Here is a 25,365-nt window from a genome sequence, read left to right on the forward strand (position 1 = left end):
ATCCATCTGCTCCTGGGCTTTTTTTTTTTGGTTGGTAGGTTATTAATTACTGCCTCAATTTCAGAACTTGTTATTGGAGACCTCTTCTTTTTCAATGCATTTTGAATTCAGGACTAATCCCAAATCAAATGCCAATATCAGTGTATAAGTATTCTTTTTTCTTTTGTCAGCTTGCAGGTCTGAATGAGGGCAATTTACTTTGTCATCTGAACTTATTTAAGTCTAGCTTTACCTAGACTTGCTATCACAAAGTCAGTGACCGCATATCCTACTAGTCAATTTTTACTTTTTGTTCATTTGTTTGTTTTTTCAGTCTGAACCAACAACAAGCAAAGTTAAATTATGGATATCCAAGGGAGTCTATAGAAGGTCCATGCAAGGTATGGAGAGTTCCTCAACAGAGGTAATCAATCATCAGCTTCTTTTTCTACAGATGAAGGAGAGAGGGTCACTGGGTTTAGAGTGTTACAGTGATGAACAGTGATATTTGAAGGGAAACCAACAATTTCCTCAGAGATTAAGTGACTAGCTGAAAAATCTTGAGTTATATCTATCAATAAAACAGGGGAATTATTAGGTTTAGTGTAGACCCTAGAACTAGTTTGACTGAGTCACTCCAGCTTCCACAAGCTTTGCTGCAGCTGCTAGAACTCTTAGACAAGACAATTATGCTGTGACTACTGGAGCTAATGAAAGACTGAAATAAATAATAGATTTTTGATGAGTCCCATGTCATTGAGTCAAAGCCCCTAGTGTTTTTTCAGACTTCTCATGACAAAAAAGTAAAGTGGGGTTGCTAATTGAGAATCTTGGAAAAAGATATTTTGATACACAGTTATTACAGTAATCTTTGTGCTTAAACATAAGCATTCTTTTTTTAACTCAAAAAAGGGTACAGTCCTTAAAAGATATTTATATTAGCATATTTTACTTAAATATAATTAACTTAGAAAAAATAAAAATATTTTTATCAGCTTTTATTAGTAAGTTTGGTAAATAAAAGAGCTCTCATAATAATTTTAAATTAATTTAAATTCAAAGGATATTTGAAAATTTAATTATTCCCATTGTCTTTCCTTTCAAAGAATGACAAAACAAATCTTGTGTTACCTAATAGCCATTACAGTAAAACCAAAGATAGTGTAGGCACAAAAGACATATTAATAGCTTGATTATTCTGAATTTGGGGCCTGAATTTTGGAAGGAATCAAGAATAGTTGTTCCAGGAGGCAAGATGTAAGTCATAAGTATCTAGGGTCCATAAATAATAGACGACATTGTAAAAACACATAGCAATTAACAATAGTCATTAGAAACAACATTTTATTAAAGCAAGGAGTCTTTTTAAAAATGATTTAAAAGTGTCAAAAAGCACTGAAAGTTAACAGAATGTTTTATTAACAAAAAGAAATATTTACTAATATGGGCATAGCATAACTTAATTTTTGTATATTAAAAAGACTCCAATTCTAACTTTACTCTTTTTATACATCATTCATGTAACATTCTACAGTAGAGAATTTATTAATGTGCCTTTACATGTATACATTTAGGCATACACAGATATGTAAATATACAAATAGATAATACGCTTTAAATTTTATATTTTAACTATAGTTTTAAAATTAAATCTATTAGATAAAATAATATATATGTCAAAATAAAATTTACTCTCTGAATAAATGGTTTCAACTTTCCTAATAAACAGAAAATCAGCAGGATATTTATTATCCTGTATACATATTTGTGTTTCTCTGTATTAAGCATTTATATTAATTATCATCTTTAACCAAAGTAATCAACTTTCCTTTAGGCACAAAAGAAAAAGGAGAGAAAACATAACTTACTTAGATATTTTTTTGGTCTACTAGTATTTATTGCATACAATTTAAACAGTTTCAATATGTAAATATATGATGTCATTCAAAGGAATTTGCATATTTTGTTAATCTATTGTCATTTTAAGAAGTAAAGGTAATTGTATTTAATGACTAGTGTTTTTATGTTTCTTATTTAGAAATTGTCTAGGCATCCAAAGGATTATTATCAGTTAACCATTTGTCTAAGTCCTTAAAGTTTGTTAAGGATCAGGAAATTACAATTTTAATTAACAAATGAAATCTTATGATTTGTAGCATTGTAAGAATTTTATAAAAATTATAAAGGCATTTATTATTATCATTCACTTTAGTTTAATACAATTATATATATATTAAACTAAAATTCTAAATTTAGACAAGTTATAGAAATAGTGGAATCTTGTTGAACTCATACAACCAATGTAGAAAATTCAGTTTAATAAAAAAAATTTAACTCAGGCCTTGTAGAAACCAAAATATTGCAGTGACACTAGTTTTTGTATTAAAGTAATTTTTTGAAGACTCTGAATCATGTCAAACATGTAATCTTTTAACTTATATATAATGCCTGTTCTTCTTTTCTCATAATTATAATAAAGGCTACTATGTAAATATACTGTTAGTGTCCACAGAAAGAGATGCAGTTTAATAACATTTTTTCCCTTTTTTTTTCAGACATTTTGACTATTTATCTGAACTAGATATCCCTTGAATGTGCACACAAAAAGTGAATGGCTCATTTGACAAGGTAAAGATTAATTTCTGAAGAGGGGGAAAAGAGGAAGAGAGGAGGGGGAATAGAGGGAAAAAAGAAAGTAAAGGGAATCTGCTGCAGATGAATATGAAATCAACACCCAAAAAAAGGCTAATTATGTTCCCTCTGAAAAGAGAGGGAGGAAGGTTTTTATGTAAAAGAATAGATTTTTAAATAAAAAAAGAGTGACATTAAAATTGGTTTAAGCCCTTGGCGATTTTATCAATTAACCAGCACTTATTAATTCCTAAAGTATGGAAATAAAAGAAGCGGCTATCACCAACTTTGAACAAAAGAATCACTGTTAGTCAAACAGAACAATCTTCTCTTGAAGATTTCTTCACTTTTCTAAAGTGCCTCTAAAGTAAACCATCGTGTTTGTATTCAAAGTTCCTCAGCGTGGCCATTGCGATTCCAGATTGTCCTTGGTGAAACTGTGCCCGCTGTAGAGATAAACATGCACGTTTGTGTTACAGTGCGGAAATCTGAAAGAAACAGGTATCTGGAAGAAGTGCAGTTTTAGATTGAGTGGAGCCCATCAGATGTGAACTTGTCTGACCTTGATTCTCCGATCTTGAGTCTCCAGAATTTGGGCAAAAGTCAATTGTCTACAATGAGGGCTGAGAAACAAAAAAAAGATAAGACAGAGGAAGTCCTTACAAGTTTTTAAATGGTGACCTGACACAAAGTTTATCCAAAGGCCAAAGTTTGTCCAAAGCATGTGAGTCCTGAATTCTCAGTCCCTGGAGCCAGAGGACAGACTTACGGGGACTTGGCTTGTCCTTGCCTTATGGGCTTTTCCTTGTATAAACGAACAACACTCAGGACAATAGACAAATCATAGAACAGATGTTAGAGGCTAGAAAACAATATTTCCGGCTGACTAGATTTGCAACAAGTTTTACAGACTAGAAAGACTCTGAGGATCTATTCCTAGGAAAACAAAATAAACACATTGCTGACAGTTCTCAACAAAATATCAGAGCCTAGCCATGAACAGGGTCCCACATGTATGCATCATTACTGAGTCAAGGGTACTTGCTTAAGGCAGCAAGGACTTCAGAAGAATCTCATGACACTCCATTTTTGTCAGTCCTTCAGAGCCCAAGACCACCAAAAACACTCCTGTAATGGAACAAGTTGGCTTTATTACTAATAGCAACAAAGCTTTTGAAAGTCTTCTCTCATCTTCCTGAGGAATCACCTCTCCAGGTGTACAGAGACAGTGTGGGTAGCTTGTCAGGAAAGGGAGAGGAAGGAGAGCTTCCCTAAGTGAAAACCTAAGTGTTTTCCTAAACACAAGCACCACTGAGCAGTTTGTAGATGGAATTTTGCAATCAAAATTGCAGGGTATTCTGTTCAAGCCACACCTTTTTTTTCCTCCATTTTGAGATAATTAAAAATTCCCATGCAGATGTAAAAAAAAAATAGAAAAATCTCTTGTATCCTTTCCCCCAATGGTAACATCTTGCAAGACCATGGTCTATCAGAACTGGGCTGTGTGTGTGTGTGTGTGTGTGTGTGTCAGAGTCTCACTCCATCAACCAGGCCGGAGTGCAACTGTGTGATCACAGTTCACTTAGCATTGATCTCCTGGGCTCAAGTAATCCTCTCATCTCAGCCTCCTGAGGAGCTGGGACTGCAGGCATGCACCACCACACCTGGCTAATCTTTTTCATTTTCTTTCCTTTCCTTCCTTCTTTCCTTCCTTCCTTCCTTCCTTTCTTTCTTCTTTCTCTTTTTCTTCTGTCTTTCTTTTTCTTTTTCTTTCCTTTCTCTTTTTTCTCTTTCTTTTTTCTTTCTTTCTCTTTCTTTCTTCTTTCTTTCTTTTTCTTTCTTTTTTCTTTCTTTTCTTTCTTTCTCTTTCTCTCTCTCTCTCTCTCTCTCTCATAGAGATAGGGTCTCACTATGTTGCCTAGGCTCATCTCAAACTCCTGCACAGCCCAAATATTGATGTTAATACAGTTATGATGTAGAACATTTCTGTCACCACAAGGGTGCCTCAAACTTCACTTTTTAGCTACCTCTACTTCCCTCCCACACCCACTGCCTTCTTAATCCCTGGCGATTACAAATCTGTGTTCTCCATTTCTATAATTTTGCCAATTCAAGGATGTTATATAAATGGGATCACACTGTATGATTAGTTTTTATTTTCATATAGCATAGCTCCCCAGAGATTTATTCAAGTTACCAAATGTATTAATGGTTCACTCCTTTCGCTGCCGAGTAGAACTCCATGGTATGCGTGTACCACTGTTTAACTATTGAAGGCTATCTGAGTTATTTCCAGTTTGGGGCTATCACAAATAAAACTGCAGTAATCACTGACTTATAGGTTTTTATGTTACCATAAGTTTTCATTTCCCTGGGACAAATGCCCAGGAGTATAATTACCAGAATGCATGGTAATTGCATATTTAGTTTTTTAGGAAACAGCCAAATTGTTTTCCAGAAGGACCATATCATTTTACACTTTCACCAGCAATGTCTGAGTGATCGAGTTTCTCTGTATTTGGTGTACTCACTATTTTTTATTTAGCCATTCTAATAAGTATGTAGTAATATCTCATTGTGGTTTTAATTTGCATTTCCCTAATGGCCAATAAGGTTGAACAATTTTTTATGTGCTTATATGCTACCTGTATATCTCCTGAAATGTTTGTTTCTACCTTTGCCCATTTTCTAATTGGTTTTTTTATTTGTTTGCTTGTTTTACTGTTGATTTTCAAGAGTTCTTTATATCTTCTAAATAATCCTGTTTTGATAAGTGATTTGCAAATATTCTGTCCCAGTCTGTAGCTTATATTTTCATCCTCTTAGCAGAGTATTTTGTGGAGCAAAAATTTATCATCTTGATGAGCTGCAATTTATCAGCTTTTTCTTTTATGGATCATGTTTTTGGTGTCAAGTCAAAGAACTCTTTGCCAGTCCTAGATCCCAAAATTATTTTTCCTAAAAATTTTATAATTTTACATTCTAGGGAAAACTTGGTTCTCAGATGGCTGAATAGGAACAGCTCCAGTCTGCAGCTCCCAGTGTGAGCAATGAAGAAGATGGGCGATTTCTGCATTTCCAACTGAGGTACCAGGTTCATCTCACTGGGGCTTGTCAGACAGTGGGTGCAGCCCACGGAGCAGGGTAGGGCATCGCCTCGCCTGGGAAGCACAAGGGGTCAGGGAATTCCCTTTCCTAGCAAAGGGAGGCCGGACAGACGGTACCTGGAAAATCGGGACACTCCCACCCTAATACTGCGCTTTTCCAATGGCCTTAGCAAATGGCACACCAGGAGATGATATCCCTCTGACCCACCTGGCTCACTGCTAGCACAACAGTCTGAGATTGAACTGTGAGGTGGCAAATCAAAACCACAATGAGGTACCATCTCACACTAGTTAGAATGGCAATCTTTAAAAAGTCAGGAAACAACAGATGCTGGAGAGGATGTAGAGAAATAGGAATGCTTTTACAATCTTGGTGTAAACTAGTTCAACCATTGTGGAAGACAGTGTGGCGATTCCTCAAGGATCTAGAACTAGAAATACCATTTGACCCAGCCATCCCATTACTGGGTATATACCCAAAGTATTATAAATCATGCTACTATAAAGACACATGCACACATATGTTTATTGCGGCACTATTCACAATAACAAAGACTTGGAAACAACCCAAATGTCCATCAATGACAGACTAGATTAAGAAAATGTGGCACGTATACACCATGAAATACTATGCAGCCATCAAAAAGGACGAGTTCATGTCCTTTGTAGGGACATGGATGAAGCTGGAAACGATCATTCTCAGCAAACTATCACAAGAACAGAAAACCAAACACCACTTGTTCTCACTCATAGGTGGGAACTGAACAATGAGAACACTTGGACACAGGATGGGGAACATCACACATTGGGGCCTGTCATGGGGTGGGGGGAGAGGGGAGGGATAGCATTAGGAGATATACCTAATGTAAATGATGAGTTAATGGGTGCACACACAAACATGGCACATGTATACATATGTAACAAACCTGCACGTTGTGCGCATGTACCCTAGAACTTAAAGTATAATAATAATTTTTAAAAATTTGCATTCTACATGAAGTCCGTGCTGCATTTTAGTTAATTTTTATATAAGGTGTGAGATTTGGTTCAAGGTTTGTTTTTTTGCCTATGGCTATCCAATTGCTCCAGCGCCTCTGAAAAGCCTGTCTTCCCTCCACTGTATTGTTTTTGCATTTTTGTAAACAATTAGTTGAGCATAGTTATGTGAGTTTTTTTCTGGGTTTGTATTCTTTTCCGTTGATCTATGTGTTTGTCCTTCAGCCAATACCATACAATCTTAATTACTTTAGCTATAAAATAAGTCTTGAAATTAGATGGATTGATTCTTCCCACTTCAATCTTCTTTTTCAAAATGCTATTCTAGTTCCTCTGCCTTTTCATTTAAGATTTAGAATAATCCTATCAATATCTACAAAAAAAAACTTACAAGGATTTTACTGGGAATTGCATAATTTTGTGTATAAATCTGGGGAGAATTGATATCTTTATTCCATTGCCTTCTAATCTATGACATGGCATGTTTCTTTACAACTTTAATTTCTTTCACCAGTAATTTGTAGTTTTCAGCATTCAAGTCCTGTACATGTCTTGTGAGATTTACACCTGTCTTTCATTTTAATTTTGAATGAATATTAACAGTATTGCATTGTTAACTTCAGTGTGTTCATATGTGTGTTACTAGTATATAAAATATAATCGATTTTCTATGTTTATTTTGTATTCTGCCACTTTGCAAAATTCACTTATTAGCTTTATGAGATTTTCGTTTTCTTTGTGTGTGTGCATGTATGTGTGTGTTTGTAGGTCTCTTGGGGTTTTCTATGTAATTATGTCATCTACAAATAGGAAGTATTTTATTTCTTCCTTTCTAATCTATATGATATTTATTTCCTTTTTGTGTTTTTGCCTCATTCCACTGGTTAGAACTTATAGCACTATATTGAATAAGATCAGCGAGAATGGACATCCTTGCATTGCTCCTGATCTTATGGGGGAGACACTCAGTCTTTAACTATGAAGTATAATGTTATCTATAGGTTTTTTTGTATATGCTCTTTATCAGGTTGAGGAAATTCCTCTTTACTCCTGTATTTCTGAGAGTTTTGATTGTGAATGGATATTGAATTTTGTCATGCACTTTTTAAAATATTAATTGATATGATTACTTGGTCATGGTGTATAATTCTTTTCATATATTGCTAAATTGTACTTGATGGTATTTTGCTAAGGATATTTTGCACCTATATTCACAGGGGATATTCATCCATAGTCTTTTGTTTTGTTCTGTATTATCTTTGCCTCATTTTGGTATCAGGGTAATACTTAGCTTCAATAAAATAAATTGAGAAACACCTTTCTCTTCTATTTTCTGGAAGACACTGCATGGAATTGATGTTAATTCTTATTTAAATAGTTGGTAGAATTCTCCAGTGAAGCCATCTGAATCTGGAGGTTTCTTTTTTTAGAGTTTTTCAATTAAGAATTTAATTTCCTTAATAGTTATGGGGATATTCAAATTATCTACTTAATGTTGAGTGAGTTATTTTTCATTTTATGAGGAATTAGTCTAGTTCCTCTAAGTTGTGAAATTTATGTTTGTAGGGTTATTCAAAGTTTTTCTCATTATTCTTTTGATGCCTCAGGTATCTATCGATAGTGTTATCTCCTGTTTTATTCCTGACAATGGAAATTTATGTCTGTTCTATTTTTTTTTGTACCTCTTGCTAAAGATTTGTCAGGAGATGTAATATTTTATTTAATATATGCAATTTTTAGTTCATTATTGTCTTCATCTGTTCTGCTACTATAAGAAAGTTACCTGGCCAGGCATGGTGGCTCACGCCTGTAATCTCACACTTTGAAGGCCAAGGTGGTAGGATCACTTGAGCTCAGGAGTTCAAGACCAACCTGTGCAACATGGAGAGACAGCATCTCTACAAAAAAGAAAAATAGCTGGGCATGGTGGCATGCACCTGTAATCAATTGTATTGATTGTTTTCAAATAACCAGTTTTTCATTTCATTTTTTCCCTATTTTTTTCTGTTTTCTATTTCTTGATTTCTGCTCTTTACTATTTCCTTCCTTTTGCTTGCTTTTTTCTTCTTGAGGATGGAGCTTATATTCTTATTTCGTGACTTTTCCTTTTTGTAATGTATGCATTTAGTGTTATACAGTTTTGTCCTAATACTGCATTTGCTACATCTCACAAATTTATATTTTCACTTTTATTCAGTTCAATATATTTTTTGTTTCCCTTGAGAATTCCTCTTTGACCCATGGATTATTTAGAAGTGTGTTGTTTAGTTTTCAAGTGTTTTGAGGGTTTCCTGTTATCTTTCTGCTGCTGATTTCTAGTTTGATTCCCTTGTGGTTAGAAAACACATTCTATATTATTTCAATTATTTGAAATCTATCGAGGCTTGTTTTATGTCCCAGGATGTGGTTTATCTTGGTATGCGTTTTGTGAACACTTAAAAGCTTAAGTATTTTGCTCTTGTTGGGTGAAGTGTTTTATACATGTCAATTTGATCCTGTTTGTTGATGGTGTTTTTAGTTTTTCTATAACTTTGTTGAGTTTTTGTCTATTTGCTTCATCAATTGCTGAGAGAGGTCCTTGAAGTCACCAAGTATCTCTCCTTTCAGTTTTATCAGTTTTGCTTCAGTTTTGCCGCTCTGTTGTTTGGTGCATACCCATTTAGAATTGGTATGTCTTCTTAGTGGTTAAACCCTGTTATTATTATATAGTGTCCCTCACTGTCTCTGGCAATGTCCTTTGCTTTGAAGTCCATTTTATTTGATACTAAAAGAGCTATCCCTTATTTCCTTTGATTTGAATAGCAAGCATCTTTCCATCCTTTTACTTTCAACCAGCCAATACTGCTATTTGAAGTGTTTGTTGTAGGCAGTACATAATTGGGTCATTTAAAAAATATATTCCATTCCTCTATCTTTTACTTGGTATATTTAGATTACTTATATTTAATGTAATTATTGATGAATCAGGGATGTCTGCCATTTTATATTTTGTTTTCTGTTTTTATTGTCTCTCTTCTTTTTCCTGCCTTGTTGTTGGTTATCTGAATGCTTTTTAGAATTCCATTTTTATTTATCTGTAATGTTTTTGAGTGTATCCCTTTGTATATCATTTTAGTGGATGCTTTAGGTATTTTCTCTCTCTATATATATATATATAAAGATATATATATGTATATATATAAAGATCTATATGTATATACATAAAGATATATATATATAAAGATATATATGTGTATATATATCTTATGATAGTCTATTAGCATCATCATTCTACCAATTCAAGTGAAGTATAGAAAACTTATTTCCTCTTACATCTCTTTACCTTCCCTCATTTATAATATAATTGTCTTAATAATTCCTCTACATCCATTTAAAACCACATCAGGCAGCATTAACGTTTTTATTTCAAAACATTAAATGTAACTTAGACTCTAAAAGAGAAGGACAGCCTATTGTATTTACACATATTTTGGCTTACCATGTTCTTTCTTATTTTCTAATATTCTAAGATTCCTTATTTTATGAATTCCTTTCTGCTTAGATAACTTCCTTTAGTCATTATTTGTTGTTGTTGTTGTTGTTGTTGTTGTTTTTAGATGGAGTTTCACTCTAGTTGCCCAAGCTGGAGTGCAATGGTATGATCTCAGCTCATTGCAACTTCTGCCTCCCAGATTCAAGCAATTCTCCTGCCTCAGCCTCCCAGGTAGCTGGGATTACAGGCACCTGCCACTAGGCCCAGCTAATTTTTGTATTTTTAGTAGAGATGGAGTTTCACCATGTTGGCCAGACTGGTCTTGAACTCCTGACCTCAAGTGATCCACCAGCCTCAGCCTCCCAAAGTGCTGGAATTACAGATGTGAGCTACCATGCCCAGCCTGGTCATTCTTTTAAGATAGATCTGCTGACAACAAAGTCTCAGTTTTCTGTCTGAAAAAGTCTTGATTTTCTCTTTGTACTTGAAGGATGTTTTTGCTGGACGTAGAATGCTACGTTGGCAGGTCTTTTCTTTCAGCATTTGAGAAAGGTGCCATTTCCTTCTGTCCTCCACAGTTTCTGATGAGAAATCTGCTATTCAGTAGTTTTAGGCTGCAATATCACAGGGAGGTATTCATGTCAACATGGGCACCAGGTCACAAGTTCCCTAAGTTTGAAGTGTCAACTTCGACCAAACAAATTAATGGCTATTCTATATTCAAAAATCAGGAAGTTTAAATTTATTATGAAGTGTAATGTAGCATATATTAAAGACTTAACCAGCGTTTTAAAACTCAACTTTCAAAGAAAAGATAGTATTGCTCCCTGTTTCATTAAAACCTAGAGAGATGTAATCGGTAAGCAAGAAGGAAAAAGGGAAATTCACAAAGTAACTTTTTATGTCTGTTTCTTTTTAACCCAGCATGGAAAGAAAATTTATGTCCTTGCATCCATCCATCTCCGTATCAGAAATGGAACCAAATGGCACCTTCAGCAGTAACAACAGCAGCAGAAACTGCACAATTGAAAACTTCAAGAGAGAATTTTTCCCGGTTGTATATCTGATAATATTTGTCTGGGGAGTCTTGGGAAATGGCTTGTCCATATATGTTTTCCTGCAGCCTTATAAGAAGTCCACATCTGTGAATGTTTTCATGCTAAATCTGGCCATTTCAGATCTCCTGTTCATAAGCACACTTCCCTTCAGGGCTGACTATTATCTTAGAGGCTCCGACTGGATATTTGGAGACCTGGCCTGCAGGATTATGTCTTATTCCTTGTATGTCAACATGTACAGCAGTATTTATTTCCTGACCGTGCTGAGTGTTGTGCGTTTCCTGGCAACTGTTCACCCCTTTCGGCTTCTGCATGTCACCAGCATCAGGAGTGCCTGGATCCTATGTGGGATCATATGGATCCTTACCATGGCTTCCTCAGTAATACTCCTCAACAATGGCTCTGAGCAGAAGGGCAGTGTCATATCATGCTTAGAGCTGAATCACTACAAAATTACTAAGCTGCAGACCATGAACTATATTGCCTTAGTGGTGGGCTTCCTGCTGCCGTTTTTCACACTCAGCATCTGTTATCTGCTGATCATTCGGGCTCTGTTAAAAGTGGAGGTCCCAGAATCGGGGCTGCGGGTTTCTCACAGGAAGGCACTGACCACCGTCATCATCACCTTGATCATCTTCTTCTTGTGTTTCCTGCCCTATCACACACTGAGGACCCTTCACTTGGTGACATGGAAAGTGGATATATGCGAAGACAGGCTGCATAAAGCTGTGGTTATCACGCTGGCCTTGGCGGCAGCCAATACATGCTTCAATCCTCTGCTCTATTACTTTGCTGGGGAGAATTTTAAGGACAGACTAAGGTCTGCACTCCGAAAAGGCCATCCATAGAAGGCAAAGACAAAGCGTGGTTTCCCTGTTAGTGTGTGATTGAGAAAGGAAACAAAAGTATAAGGAGTTCTTAGATGAGACTTGTTCTTGTATCATTGTGTCCATCTTCATTCACGCATAGTCTCCAAATGACTTTGTATTTACATCATTCCCAACAAATGTTGTTTCTTAATATTTAGTTGACCATGACTTTTGTTAATAAGAACGACTTCAAAAATTTTATTCAGTATATTTTCAGTTGTTGAGTCTTAATGAGGGATACAGGAGGAAAAATCCCTACTAGAGTCCTGTGGGCTGAAATATCAGACTGGGAAAAAATGCAAAGCACATTGGATCCTACTTTTCTCCAGATATTGAACCAGATATCTGGCCCATCAGGCTTTCTAAATTCTTCAAAACAGCCACAACTTCCCCAGCTTCTCCAGCTCCCCTGCCCTCTTCAATTCCCTGAGATATAGCCAACTAACGACGCTACTGGAAGCCCCAGAGCAGACAAGAAGCACATCCTAAGATTCAGGAAAAGAAGAGGAAGGCTGTCCTATAACAAAGCAACTTCAAGTCCCAAGTAAGGACAGTGAGAGAAAAGAGGGGAGAAGGATTGGAGCAAAAGAGAACTGGCGATAAGTGGGGGAAGGAATAATTTCATTTTGCACTGGGAGAGAGGTTCTAACACACTGAAGGCAACACTATTTCTATTGCTTCTCTCTTGCCAGGGTATTAGGAAGGACAGGAAAAGTAGGAGGAGGCATTGCCCTGGGAAATGAAAGAATTGTGTATAGAATGGAAGGGGGAGCATCAAGGACATGTATCTCAAATTTTCTTTCTGTCCTTGCTGCAGTTCTCCTTCCCATTAATTCATTGGGATGGAAGCCAAAAATAAAAGAGGTGCCTCTGAGGGTTAGGATTGGGCACTCAAGGGAAGGATAGAGTAGAGGGCAAACTGCAAAAGTTGTTGCACTCCTGAAATTCTATTAACATTTTGGCAGAAGATGAGCAGAGTGATGCTGCCTTCCCTTTTGAGATAGTATAGAAAAACACTAGATAGTGTGAGAGGTTCCTTTCTGTCCACTGAAACAAGACTAAGGGTACTACCAACTACTACCACCATGACCACTGTACTGCCAACAATTGAATGCAGTCCCCCTGAAGGGCAGATTATGCCAGGCACTTTACATTCATTGATCCCATTTGACATTCACGCCAAAACTCTGAGTTCCATGTTACAGCTGAAGAAATTGAAGCTCAGAGAAATTAAGAAGCTTTTTTAAGTTTACACAGCTAGTAAGAGTTTTAAAAATCTCTGTGCAGAAGTGTAGGCTGGGTGCTCTCCCCACTGCTATCCTTGTAAACTTCCAGGAAGATTGGTTGAAAGTCTGAATAAAGTCTCTCCTCTCCTACCAGTTTCCTCCCCCTCCTCACTCTCACAAGAAAACCAAGCGTTTCTCTTTAGAGTTGTTGACTCATAGTACAATAAAGGGTGGAGGGGATATGGCATTCTGAAGGTAGGGAGGGACTAAGTCAGTCTTCATACTAAGCACAAATCCCAGTACCTTTTCCTTATTTAGCTACCAGAATGATGACAGACTCAAACCCTGTCAAGACAGGACCCTGGAGGATCCACCTATGGGGAAACTGCATTATCTGAAAAAATGGCTGACAGATACGAACAGTTGAGGATCCTTCAACACAAAAACTGGGTATCTGCCCTATTACTCACCTGACAATGAAGCCCACAATGCAACAAATCCCTTCCACTCACAGCATTTGGTCAACCTGTCAGAGCCTCATTCTTAATTATGAACAACAGTCAATGAACACAATACATTAGAGGGAAAGGCCCTAACACGAAAGGCACCAACAAATAAATGTGAGAGTAGATAGAGACCTTTTGAGTATAACAGGTCCTCCGAAATAAGAGATTAAACCAAGATAGAGAAAAACACAGTAAGTAGGAAATAAGGAATCTGACACAGGTGAGAGTGAAGGGAATTCCCAGGATGTTGGTGTGTAGCAGGCTTAGAAAGCAACTCATTCATGTTGGAGCAGGACTCTTAAGGGACTCTAGGAGAGATGTCTCCCAGAAAAAAAAGAAATTAATTGATTCATGCACATTGAGAGGGATTTAGATTTCTCTTGCAGAGATTGAGATAAACTAGTGACAAATACATAGAAAAATGAGCAAGTGAAAACACAATACAGTTTTTAAATGATAGAGGAAAAGAAACTTTTGTATTAGAGAGGAAATATAACCATAATACACTACATGGCTCAGCTGTGAATAATATTTACATAGAGGATAATGTGAATATAGTAGTTCCCCATTATCTGTGGTTTTGCTTTCTGCAGTTCAGTTACAGCCAACCAGTCTGAAAATATTAAAATGGAAAATTCCAGAAATAATTCTTAAGTTTTAAAACATGTACTGTTTTGAGTAGCATGTTGAAATCTCACACTATCCCATTCCACCCATGTTCTGGGCATGGCAAAGTGGGATGGTGTGAGATTTCTCCAGTGGATCCACAATGTATATGCTACCCACCCATGAGTCACTTAGTCATTATCCAGTTGATCAGACCAACTGTTGTGGTATAGCAGTGCTTGTGTCAAAGTCACTCTTATTTTACTTAATAATGTCCCCAAAGCATAAGAGTAGTGATGCTGGCAAATAAGATACACCAAAGAGAAGCTGTAAAGTGCTTCCTCTAACAGAAAAGGTGAAAGTTCTTGACTTAATAAAAGTCATGCTTTTTTTAGCATGACTAAAAAAAAAACACATGCTGAAGTTGCTAAGATCTACAATAAGAACAAATCCATCTGTAAAATTGTGAAGAAGGCAAAAGAAATTTGTGCTAGTTTTGCTGTTGTACCTCAAGTTGCAAAAATTATTTATTACACCCCACGGTGTGTAATAAATGCTTAGTTAAGATGAAAAAGTATTACATTTATGGGTGGAAGACATGAAGAGAAATGTGTTCCAATTGACAGCAATCGGGTTTGGTACTATTTGTGATTTCAGGAATCTATTGGGGGTCTTGGAATGCAATTCCCACAGATAAGGGGGCGCTGTTGGAGTGAAATACTGTGATATAACCTGTTTTTCAGGAAATGAAGGGACAAGATGTGCACATGTGTGGGAGAAGCATAAGAAACCTAAGTTGCCATATTCCATCACAGAAAATGCATAATAACTAAAGCTGGAAAATGATGAATAGCTGTACAACCATATTATTTAGCAATAGGAGGTAAATACAGGTAGAAGCAGAAGAAAGAATGGGCAGGGATTACCTCTATGGAGAAGTTGGGGGTGGGAGGATAGGGTGGGGACTTCTCATTTTGAAAACTGTGTAATTGCCTAACTTGTGAATATGTATTTCTGAAGTAAAATAAAAATTAAGTTAAAATTAAATTTTAACATTCAAACTAATTCTGAGTTGTTTTTTAAAAACAAAAAAGACAGGAAAGGCCATCAGAAATGGAAACTGAACATTGGCAGAAAAAAGGAAAGCAGGAAAGGACTAGAGTTGGATTTCGATTCTTGAGAGAAGCCCATCTAGTCCTGCCATGGGAGACAAGTCCTTTCTTGGGGTGAGGAAAGTCACTTTCTTCGATTAGAGGAGATCTGATATGTTACTTGGGATATTTTCAGTTGCAAGTAACAGAAAACCCAACCCCAAGTGGCTTACATAATAAAGGAATTTGATTATCTCATATAACTGAAATATACTAAGGGAAGTTGGACTTCAGGCCCTGTTCAACCAGGGCCTCTGTGGGCCTTCCTCCCCAGATGTTGGCTCTGCCATGTGGGTGAATCCCCTCATGGAAACAAGCTGACTGCAAGCAGCCTGAGGCTACTTCCTTATTTGTTTCTAAAACAAACTAATGAAGAATGGATTACTCTGAATGAGGATGATGACACTACACACCTAAAGTAGTTGGGGTGAAACCCACTGAAATCTCAGCTGGGAAAGGGGTAAAATGGGGCTTGCAGTGGCCACATATGTACTGCAAATGAGGTGGAGATAGAGCTGCCAACCAGCCAGGCATCCATGCCGGGTGTGGCCTATACCTGAGCAGGCAGCCGGGCAGCTTTGGAGGGTGGGGGTAAATGTGGGCTCTAGGAAGAAGGGCAAAAGTTAAATTTTGAATTTCGATTGTGAAGTCATAGGGATGTTCAATTATCAATGAGAAACCTTAACAATTTTCCAAGGGCAAAAAGGCCCAAATAAAGCTGGGAGTAACAGAGCAAACAAGGTCCTTAGGATGAGCAATAAGGGAGGGGTTGTGAATTATTAGTGTCTAAGGTGTGTGTGTGTGAGAGAGACAGAGAGAGATGTAATGACTTGCTTTTCCTTTTTCCAGCCAGAGTGAAGCCTCCTATTTGTTGAGATATGTCCTTGGAGAGGAAACAAAATGGAAGTCTTTATTTACCATAGCAAAAGCCAAAAGTGTCCTGGGGTTTTAGACACAGCTCTTTTTGTTTAAGAGAGTGGGTATTTCCTCAAGCAAATACATACATTGTTCAACTGGGAGAAAGGATTTTTGTCGTGTAAACTTTGGCGGAATTATGAGACTGAAACTGTGCTTTCTCAATGGGGACCTAAGAAGCAAATGCCATTATGTTTTGTAACTGTGTTAAATTCTTTATTTTGGATTTGATTAAGCTGATTTTCAGTTTATTCTGAAGTAGAGATTATGTCAAACTGGCCAAAGATGGGTTAGGAGAGGACATGGCTTTCTATAGATAACTTATTTTTCTGTTTTGAAAAGAATTTGAAAATAGAGACCCAATCAGCGGAAAATGAGAGTGGGGAGTGGGCACAGGGGTAACTCTAGGGATGGGTTGATGGAAGATCCTTACTCTGAAGACATCTCATCCCCAAGCAGATGAAGGCAACTGCTTGGGGCAAATAAAAGCCACCAAGAGAAATATAATGAGAAAAAGACTTGTTAGAATGTTAATATGTATTTTAAAGCTCTAATAAGTTTCCTTAAAGTACAGCATTGGCATAAGAATCCACAGAGAGATTAAATAAATAGCTTGGGCACAGATGCTAATTTATCTGGGGAGTTTGAAAAGCCTCAGAAGAGGTAGCTGCATGATGTGCTGAGGAGGCTAAATTCTAAGCCCAAGAACCTCCATCCCCAACCCCTGAAGACCCCTACATCCCAAGTGTGGGGTGACAGCAGGGAGAACCTGCAGCTTAGGTCAGTGGACCAGTGTGTACTGGTGGTTGCCTATCAGAGGAGTCTCCCTAATGAGCTGGCTCATGTATGGCCTCAGGATCTTTGTATGACCTTCAAGTTAGGGAAAAACAAACCATCATATTGCTCACAAATTGGAAAGCCATTGTAACAACCAAGACTGAATTTCCCCGTTAGCTTAATGGGACAGGTTTTTATATAAATTGATGTAAACTAATGTTCTTAATATTAAGTATGATGCCTGGATGAGAAGTTTCTATTTATTCTGGGCCTATGACCCTGGAGAAGTTTTTCAGAGAGATTCTGTCTGACTGCTCCAGCACAGTGTTTCAGCTCACAGTTCATATGTGGACTATGGAGATTTAGTATGCAGAAGATCACATCAACCTTGCTCAGAAGTTATATCAAAGCAGAATCACATGAATGTTTATGTGTAAGAGCACCTGGTTATAGATTACAGAGTCATAATCATTAACCCTGTGTATTAGTCCATTTTCTTTTATTTATTTTTTTTATTTTTTGAGACAGAGTTTCACTATTGTCACCCAGGCTGGAGTGCAATGGCATGATCACAACTCACTGCAGCATCCACCTCCCAGGTTCAAGTGATTCTCCTGCCTCAGCCTCCCGAGTAGTTGGGATTGCAGTTGCCTGCCACTATGCCCGGATAGTTTTTGTACTTTTAGTAGAGACAGGGTTTCACCACATTGGCCAGGCTGGTCTTAAACTCCTGACCTTAGATGATCTACCCAACTTGGGCTTCCAAAGTGCTGGGACTACAGGCATGAGCCACCGTGCCTGGCCAGTCCATTTTCATGCTGCTAATAAAGACATACCCAAGACTGGCCAATTTACAAAAGAAAAAGGTTTATGGGACTTACAGTTCCACATGACTGGGGAGGCCTCACAATCATGGTGAAAGGTGAAAGGCACGTCTCACATGGCAGCAGACAAGAGAAGAGAGCTTGTGCAGGGAAACTTCCATTTTTAAAACCATCAGATCTCCTGAGACCTATTCACTGTCACGAGAACAGCACTGGAGAGACCCAACCCATGATTCAATTACTTTCCACCAGATTCCTCCCACAACATGTGGGAATTGTGGGAGTTTCAATTCAAGATGAAATTTTGGTGGGGACACAGCCAAACCATATCACCCTGTTAGACATTATCTTACATGTGGGAAAAGGCAAGGACTAGGGTCATTTATTTTTTAAGGAATGTAGGCAGGCAGGAGACATGGGAGGTTGTGTGCTGTAAGCTGTTTTGTCTTCAAAGCATCCATCCAGAGACCTGCATGTTGTCACAGGGCCATGGGCTTTATGAAATTATGCTAGCAAGCAGAAATGAGCAAACATGGCTTCTTACATTTGCTACTTGATCCCACAATCCCACAAATTTCTGCTTTTGTTCATAAATCAACTGTCTAGTTACATTTATAGGACCAACATCAGTTGTCCCACATAGCTAGAAAGCCTCTTTCCTGAGAAGGTCACTAATCCCTCAGTTGCAGTTGTAAGAAATGAGCATTAGGCCCAACATGCATACTTGCCTATTTATTGGAAAACACTTTGGGTTGCATCTATTTTTCTAATTAATATGATCCTTGTTTTTTTCTGGCATTGCCTTTTCCTGTGCCTAACACAACACCTCAAAAGAACTATTACAAGGACACTACAGATTATGCATAGCAGTGTATACTTAATAGCATTAAAGTGAGGTACAGACAGAAAAAAATATGATAACCAATTAACAAAACTGGAACATACATTTGAATTTTTTTAATTGTACTATTTTCTCTTTTTGTACCCATCTTTATTAAAGTCTTTTTTTCACACACAAAAAAAACAATTTTGGAATAGAGCTTATCACATTAATAACATATTCATACAAATATAACTTTAGAAAAGATTTAACATGATAACCAAACTTATGACTGAAAACAGACTTTTATGAATTTATATAATTGTTGGAACATTTATATCTATAACACACTTATAAATATAATTGAAAGAAAATCTAGTATCATTTGATAATGCCTCTCATACAATTTACCAAATAATTCTAATCATTTCATCCAAAAAAGATTTAATTTATGATTTTCATCCTGGGGAACCTGACTCAGAGGTCCTAAGATTTAAAATATTTAATCAAAACAGAATCACAAGGCATTGTAAAATAAGGTATTCTTTTAACCAGAGAAATAATCAAAAGGCTTCAAAAGTAATACATAAAGTTTCATGGATGTAAAAACCTTAATCCTTTTAAAGCTGTGTTTTCTCATGTAACCAAAAACCTAGTAAAAACAATGTAGGAATTATCTTGATAGAATATAAAATCTTTGTTTTTAGGCCAGTTCCCAAAAAGGTAAAGACAAACCTCCTGCAGGGTGAATGCTTCTCCTTATGCGAAGCCCATTTAGAAAACCTGGAAGTCAAATCTGATGAAAAGAGTACTTGAATTTAATCAGACACAGGAAGAGTGTGTCCAGGGTAATGAGTAAACACTATATTTTAGAAGAATGTAAACAAGTAAACTAGTACCTTGAGCAAGGGAATACATGCTCTTAGTAACTGCATGGGAAGTTCCCTGGTTATATGGAACAATTTAGACATATCAAAAAAAGTCAAAAGCCCAAAATCAAGTTATAGTGGAGGAAAACCTTGTTTTTCTAGACCTTCAAGATAAACATTTTAGCATCAGGCCACAGCAGCAGAGGTAGAATGGGAGAAAAAAATGTTACAGGAGTTGATGAAAAGGTTAAAAGAGAGGGTTATTCCAGCCAAGCAAAAAGACATACCTTCTCAAGGGGTACAAAAATAGGAGGCAATTATATATGACCTGCAAATCATGTGCAGTGAGGTACAATAAAAGTTAAAACTTCTGTGGTACAAGTTTGAGAAGTTTCAAAAAGAAACAAATTTCAGGATTAAAAATCAAAACCTCATGTAATTTTACAAAGAGCAAATCAATACTTTAAGAAAACCTTGTTCTAACATATAAGGTCAAAATTGTTAGTTTTGTATTAATGTATTTTTAATATTAAAGCTCAATCTTTAGAAAAACTGTTATTTTTTAAATTAGAGCCAAGTTAATCACATACAAAATTCCTTTTATAAATTCTCTTTTCACAAACTTTATTATGACTTACACAAACCATTTATAACATGCTTGGACTTTCTGCTTTGTCTAATCCTTTCTCTTTCTTAAATAACCAGTCATTTTGTTTTAGAACAAAAATTTACCATACAAGATCCTTTCTCATACAAAATTATTCTCTTATTTTTTACCTTCCTTACCAAAATTACATCTTTCATATCCATAACTTTCTTCCCATATCTCTCCCCTAGTGACTGCTTCCTTTTTATCTTGCTTCATAAATAATCTACAAATTAGACAAAATTATTATTTTTCTCAATAAAGTGCACATTTTTATGCCTTTCTTATAACCTTTGTTCTTAAAAACATCGTATTTTGGGGGTACATTTTATGAATAGAATTATATATATTATAATTTTTATTCTTAGTAACCTAATGTCAGTATTTTATAGATGAGAAACATTTTATAATTTTTTAGAAACACCTTTCTTTATAAGTTTTTCTTAATTGGAAATGACCCAAACATTTAATGAGTATCTACTATTTAATTTAGCATAACATTAAGATTTTAAACTACATGAAAAGGTCATTACAAGCATTTATCTCATTTACATTTATTTAATTTACTTAGTTTTCAAGAGTTTTTCTAGATTACTTATAAAAACTGAAATATTAGACAAAGCTAGTCATCATTACAAGACATTCCCCTGTTAATCATTTTATAGTCTGTGAACATCAGGTGTTTACCTAAGTAAGAACCTTAAAGTGAAATATATGGGCATTTTCTTTGTAACTCAGAAGATTTGGCTGTTTTCACTAAACCAATATTTTTATTATTATTAATTTATATAACTATATGGGGTACATGTGCAATTTTCTTGCATACATAGATTGCATAGTGGTCAAGTCAGGGCTTTTAGGTTATCCATCACCCAAATAACATGCATTGTACTTATTAAGTAATTTCTAATCATCCATTCCACTCCACCCTCTCACTCTTCTGAGTCTCCATTGTCTATCTCTACTCTCTTCTGTCCATTTTTAGCACCCACTTATGACTGAGTATTTGACTTCCTGTGTCTACATTGTTTCACTTAAGATAGTGATATCTAGTTCTATCCATGTTGCGCAAAAGACATGATTTCATTCTTTTTATGACTGAATAGTATTCCATTGTATACATATACCACATCTTCTTTATCCAATCATCCATTGGTAGACACAGGTTAACTCCATATTATTGCTATTGTAAATAGCACTGTCATAAACATATGAATGTGGATATCTTTTTTATATACTGATTTATTTTCCTTTTGGTAGATACCCAGTAGTGGGATTGTTAGATTGAATGATAATTCTATTTTAGTTCTTTGCAGAACCTTCATACTGTTTTCCATAGACATTGTACTAATTTAAATTCCCACCAACAGTATATAAGAGTTTTCTTTTCTCCACATCCTTGCCAACATTTGTTATTTTTTGTTTTTTTAATAATAGCAATTCTGACTGGGATAAGATGATATCTTTGTTGTGTGTGCTTTTTTTTTAAGGGGCAGGTAGCAATGAGGGAAGCTCAAATTTCTATTTTTCTTTTTTGTGACAATGAGGTATTGCTGTGTGGCCCAAGCTGGTCTTGAACTCCTGTGCTCAAGCAATCTTTTTCCATCCGCCTCCCAAAGTGCTGGGATTACAGGTATCAGCCACCACACCCGACCTAATTGTGGTTTTAATTTGCAGTTGATGATGATAAGTGATGTTGAGCACTTTTTCATATACTTGGCCATTTCTACATCTTCTTTGGAAAAATGTCTATTCATGATCTTTGGCTACTTTTTAGTAAAATTATTTGATCTTTTGTTGTTGTTGTTGAGTTGAATTCTTGTATAGTTTGGATACTAGTCCCCTGTTGCATGCATAGTTTGCAAACATTTTCTCCCATTCTACAGGTTGTCTGTTCACTCTGTTTATTATTTCTTTTACTGTACTGACGCTTTTTAGTTTAAGTCTCATTTGTCTATTTTTGGTTTTGTTGCCTGTGCTTTTGAGGTCTTAGTCACAAATTTTTTGCCTAGACCAATGTTCAGAAGAGTTTTCCCTAGTTTTTTTTTCTGGTATTTGTATAGTTTGGGATTTTATGTTTAAGTTTTTACTCCATCTTGAGTTTATTTTTGTATATGATGAGAGATACGAATCCAATTTCATTCTTCTGTATATGACAATCCAATTATCCCAGCACCATTTATTGAAAAGGGCATCCTTTTCCCAATGTATGTTCTTGCTAGCTTTGTTAAAGATCCATTGGCTGCAAATATGTGGCTTTATTTCCGGGTTCTCTTTTCTGTTCCATTGATCTATGTGTCTATTTTTATACCAGTACCATGCTGTTTTGGTTATTGTAGCCTTATAATTTGAGGTCAGGTAATGTGATGCCTCCAGCTTTGTCCTTTTGCTTAGGGTTGCTTCAGCTATTCGTACTCTTTTTTGGTTCCACAAAACCAACAATATTATACTAGTTCTTTAATTATAAAAAAAATTACACAAATGAATGTCATTCTGGTTTTGGCTGGGTTTATAAACTTCATGCCAAACCATGGCACTTTAAAATCTATAGAAGAACAAATATAAAATTGTCTCATCAGGAAACCCAAGCAAAAAAGTGTGCTAAAGATTTTGAAGACATTTCTATTTTACTTTTCTCAATAATTTTAAAACAAGCTTATTTATTAAAGTTTTACTTAAATCAATGAACTTTGAAAATATTTGGGCTAATTTATTAGCTCATTTGTTTACAAATCAATTTGGTACCATTTAGACAACCACCTATAACATAATACATGTATGCATACATAAACACATCTAAACATACACACACACAAATAAAGATCATTGCTTTCATTTTAGAATTTGAGCCATGAGGTAGTAATACAAACTCACTGGATTATAAAAGATGGTTGGGTCCAAATTACATTTGGGACCTTTTCATATGGCTAAACTTTATTTGCCCCAATGGGTAATCTGATGAGGGCAGTGAACAAATTTTTGGGTAAAACAATTTTCATGGTAGTTTGATTTTTAAAACCTCTTTGAACCTTTTTTTCCCAGTTTCAAATGAGTTTATGGTTAAATTTTCAACGTTCACATGGCTGAATTGTATAAGAAAAACAAAATCTACAAGTAACTTTAAATTAGCAATACCATAAACAGTGTGTTTTATCTCAACATCAGTAGAAAAGTCAGCAGATTCAAAGTAGACAGGAAAAACATAGAGAATTTAGAAGGCTTTACATGTTAACTCTATAGTTGCAGAGATAATTAACATTTGAGTTCTGAATTTTTCTTGATGTAATTTGCCCATCCATTTAAAATGTGCATAAGAACGAGCCCTAATATGGAGCTAACTGGAGTCCCAGAAAACCTACTATACTATACCTTTGTGTGTAAAAGTCTCAATGTTAAATTCCCTTTAGTAAAGTCTCCCATCTAGGGAGATGCTTGAAAATATAGGCTCTGTATGTATTAAACATGAAGTCACGAAGTCTGCTGGATCTTGGGTGCTTAGTTCCCTGTTCTTTCAGTCTGGGATGATTTACGTTCCATTGTGAGAGCTCAGCAAAGCAGAAACACTAGTGATAAGTGTAATGAGTCAAGTGTGGTGCTTCAAGCATTGCCAATGCTGATACTTGTCTTATATATCTTGGTTGTTTCTTCTGGTTGCCTAAAGCAATTGTGGGGGCTAGGAGCACTGGGTGACTGACTCTTATGTCTGTGTCCCTGAATGAGCCAATTTTTAATTACTTGTAATGAAGAATTTCCTATGGGACCACTGCATGTCATGAAGACTGTACTCTGACATTTCCATGAGATTTCCAGTCACCCAGAGATGCCAAATCAGAACCCGGCTAGAAGGAGCAAGCGTTCCTTGTCTTTGGAGTTAACTCGGGTCAAACCTTCACAGATATTTTAGTAGTTTCTTCCCTGCTGAGCCTTGTTTATAGAATCAAATTGAAAGGGAAAACACTGGCTTAACCTAGCCTATCAGACAGCCTCACATATCCATTTATTCCTAGTATATTTTAACTAGAAGAATTCCCCCTTCTTGAGAAATAAAAAGTCTCAAGGAAGAATTTGCCCCTTCCTCAAGGGGTAAAAGCAACTTGCTGAATAAAACTTAGAACCACCAATCAAATCAAAGTTCTGAGACTTAGGAGAGGCTCACTCAGTTATTTGCAACCATGGAGGAGCTGGAGGGGCTTAGAGTGTTCATGCTGGTACTGAGGTGCCAGGTCCTTTCAATGGACCCTGGAAAGTCTACTCTCTGAGTTGTTTCATGGTTGCCATGATTATTTACTTAAAAAATCAAGCATTTAAGGAATTAAACTTTGCTTCATTCAGAGATCTTGCTGAGAACTATAGCCTGAGAATTAGAGCCTGGGAGAAGTCTTTCAGAAAGGTTTTGACAGAGTGCTCCAGAACAGTGTTTTTAGCTCACAGTTTACATATGGGTTGTGGAGGTTTAGTGCATGCAAAATCACATCAAACTTGCCTGATGTTACATTAAAGCAGAATCCCATCAAGGTTTGAGTGTAAGAGTACATCTAGTTATAGATTACAGTCATAATTCCTATCCCTGTCAGATGTTACCTTATATGTAGGAAAAGGCAAGGATTAGGGTCATTTATTCCTTAAGGAATATAGTGACTCAGGCAAGAGACATGCGAGGGGGGAATGTGCTCTATCCTGTTTTGTCTTCAAAACATCCCTCTGGGGAGCTGCATGTCATCACAGAGTCAGGGGCTTTGTGAAATTCTGCTGGCAAGCAGAAATGAGCAAACATGGCTTCTTGTGCTTGTTACGTTGTCTCACATGCCACAATCATTTATGTGTTCTTGATCTTAGAGATAGGTATTATTCTGAATTTTATGTTATTCTTTTGTTTTTATTTATAATTTTGCTACAAAAATGTATTTGCAAGC

General features: G+C 36.2%; 2 protein-coding genes across 4 annotated transcripts in view; one reads left to right on the plus strand and one right to left on the minus strand.

Moving 5' to 3' along the window:
- Window positions 1–13,491, plus strand: part of CYSLTR2 (cysteinyl leukotriene receptor 2) — a 46,877-nt gene extending 33,386 nt beyond the window's left edge. The window contains exons 2-4 of one of the 3 annotated variants that reach the window (XR_007720755.1): window positions 314–380; window positions 2,535–2,607; window positions 5,597–5,696. Coding sequence is in view for 2 of the 3 variants with exons in the window: in XM_050766359.1 (XP_050622316.1) it covers window positions 2,591–2,607; window positions 11,110–12,091 (999 nt within the window). In the remaining variant the exon portion in view is untranslated. Of the gene's footprint in view, window positions 1–313; window positions 404–2,534; window positions 2,608–5,596; window positions 5,697–11,109 lie in introns of those variants that run through there. The other 2 variants (XM_050766359.1, XM_050766360.1) reach the window with 2 other exon arrangements.
- MED4 (mediator complex subunit 4) overlaps window positions 1–25,365 on the minus strand; it is a 1,135,161-nt gene that overhangs the window by 631,079 nt on the left and 478,717 nt on the right. The gene's annotated exons all lie outside the window — the stretch shown is intronic.

Source organism: Macaca thibetana, chromosome 17, assembly GCF_024542745.1.
Source record: "Macaca thibetana thibetana isolate TM-01 chromosome 17, ASM2454274v1, whole genome shotgun sequence".
Taxonomy (NCBI): domain Eukaryota; kingdom Metazoa; phylum Chordata; class Mammalia; order Primates; family Cercopithecidae; genus Macaca; species Macaca thibetana.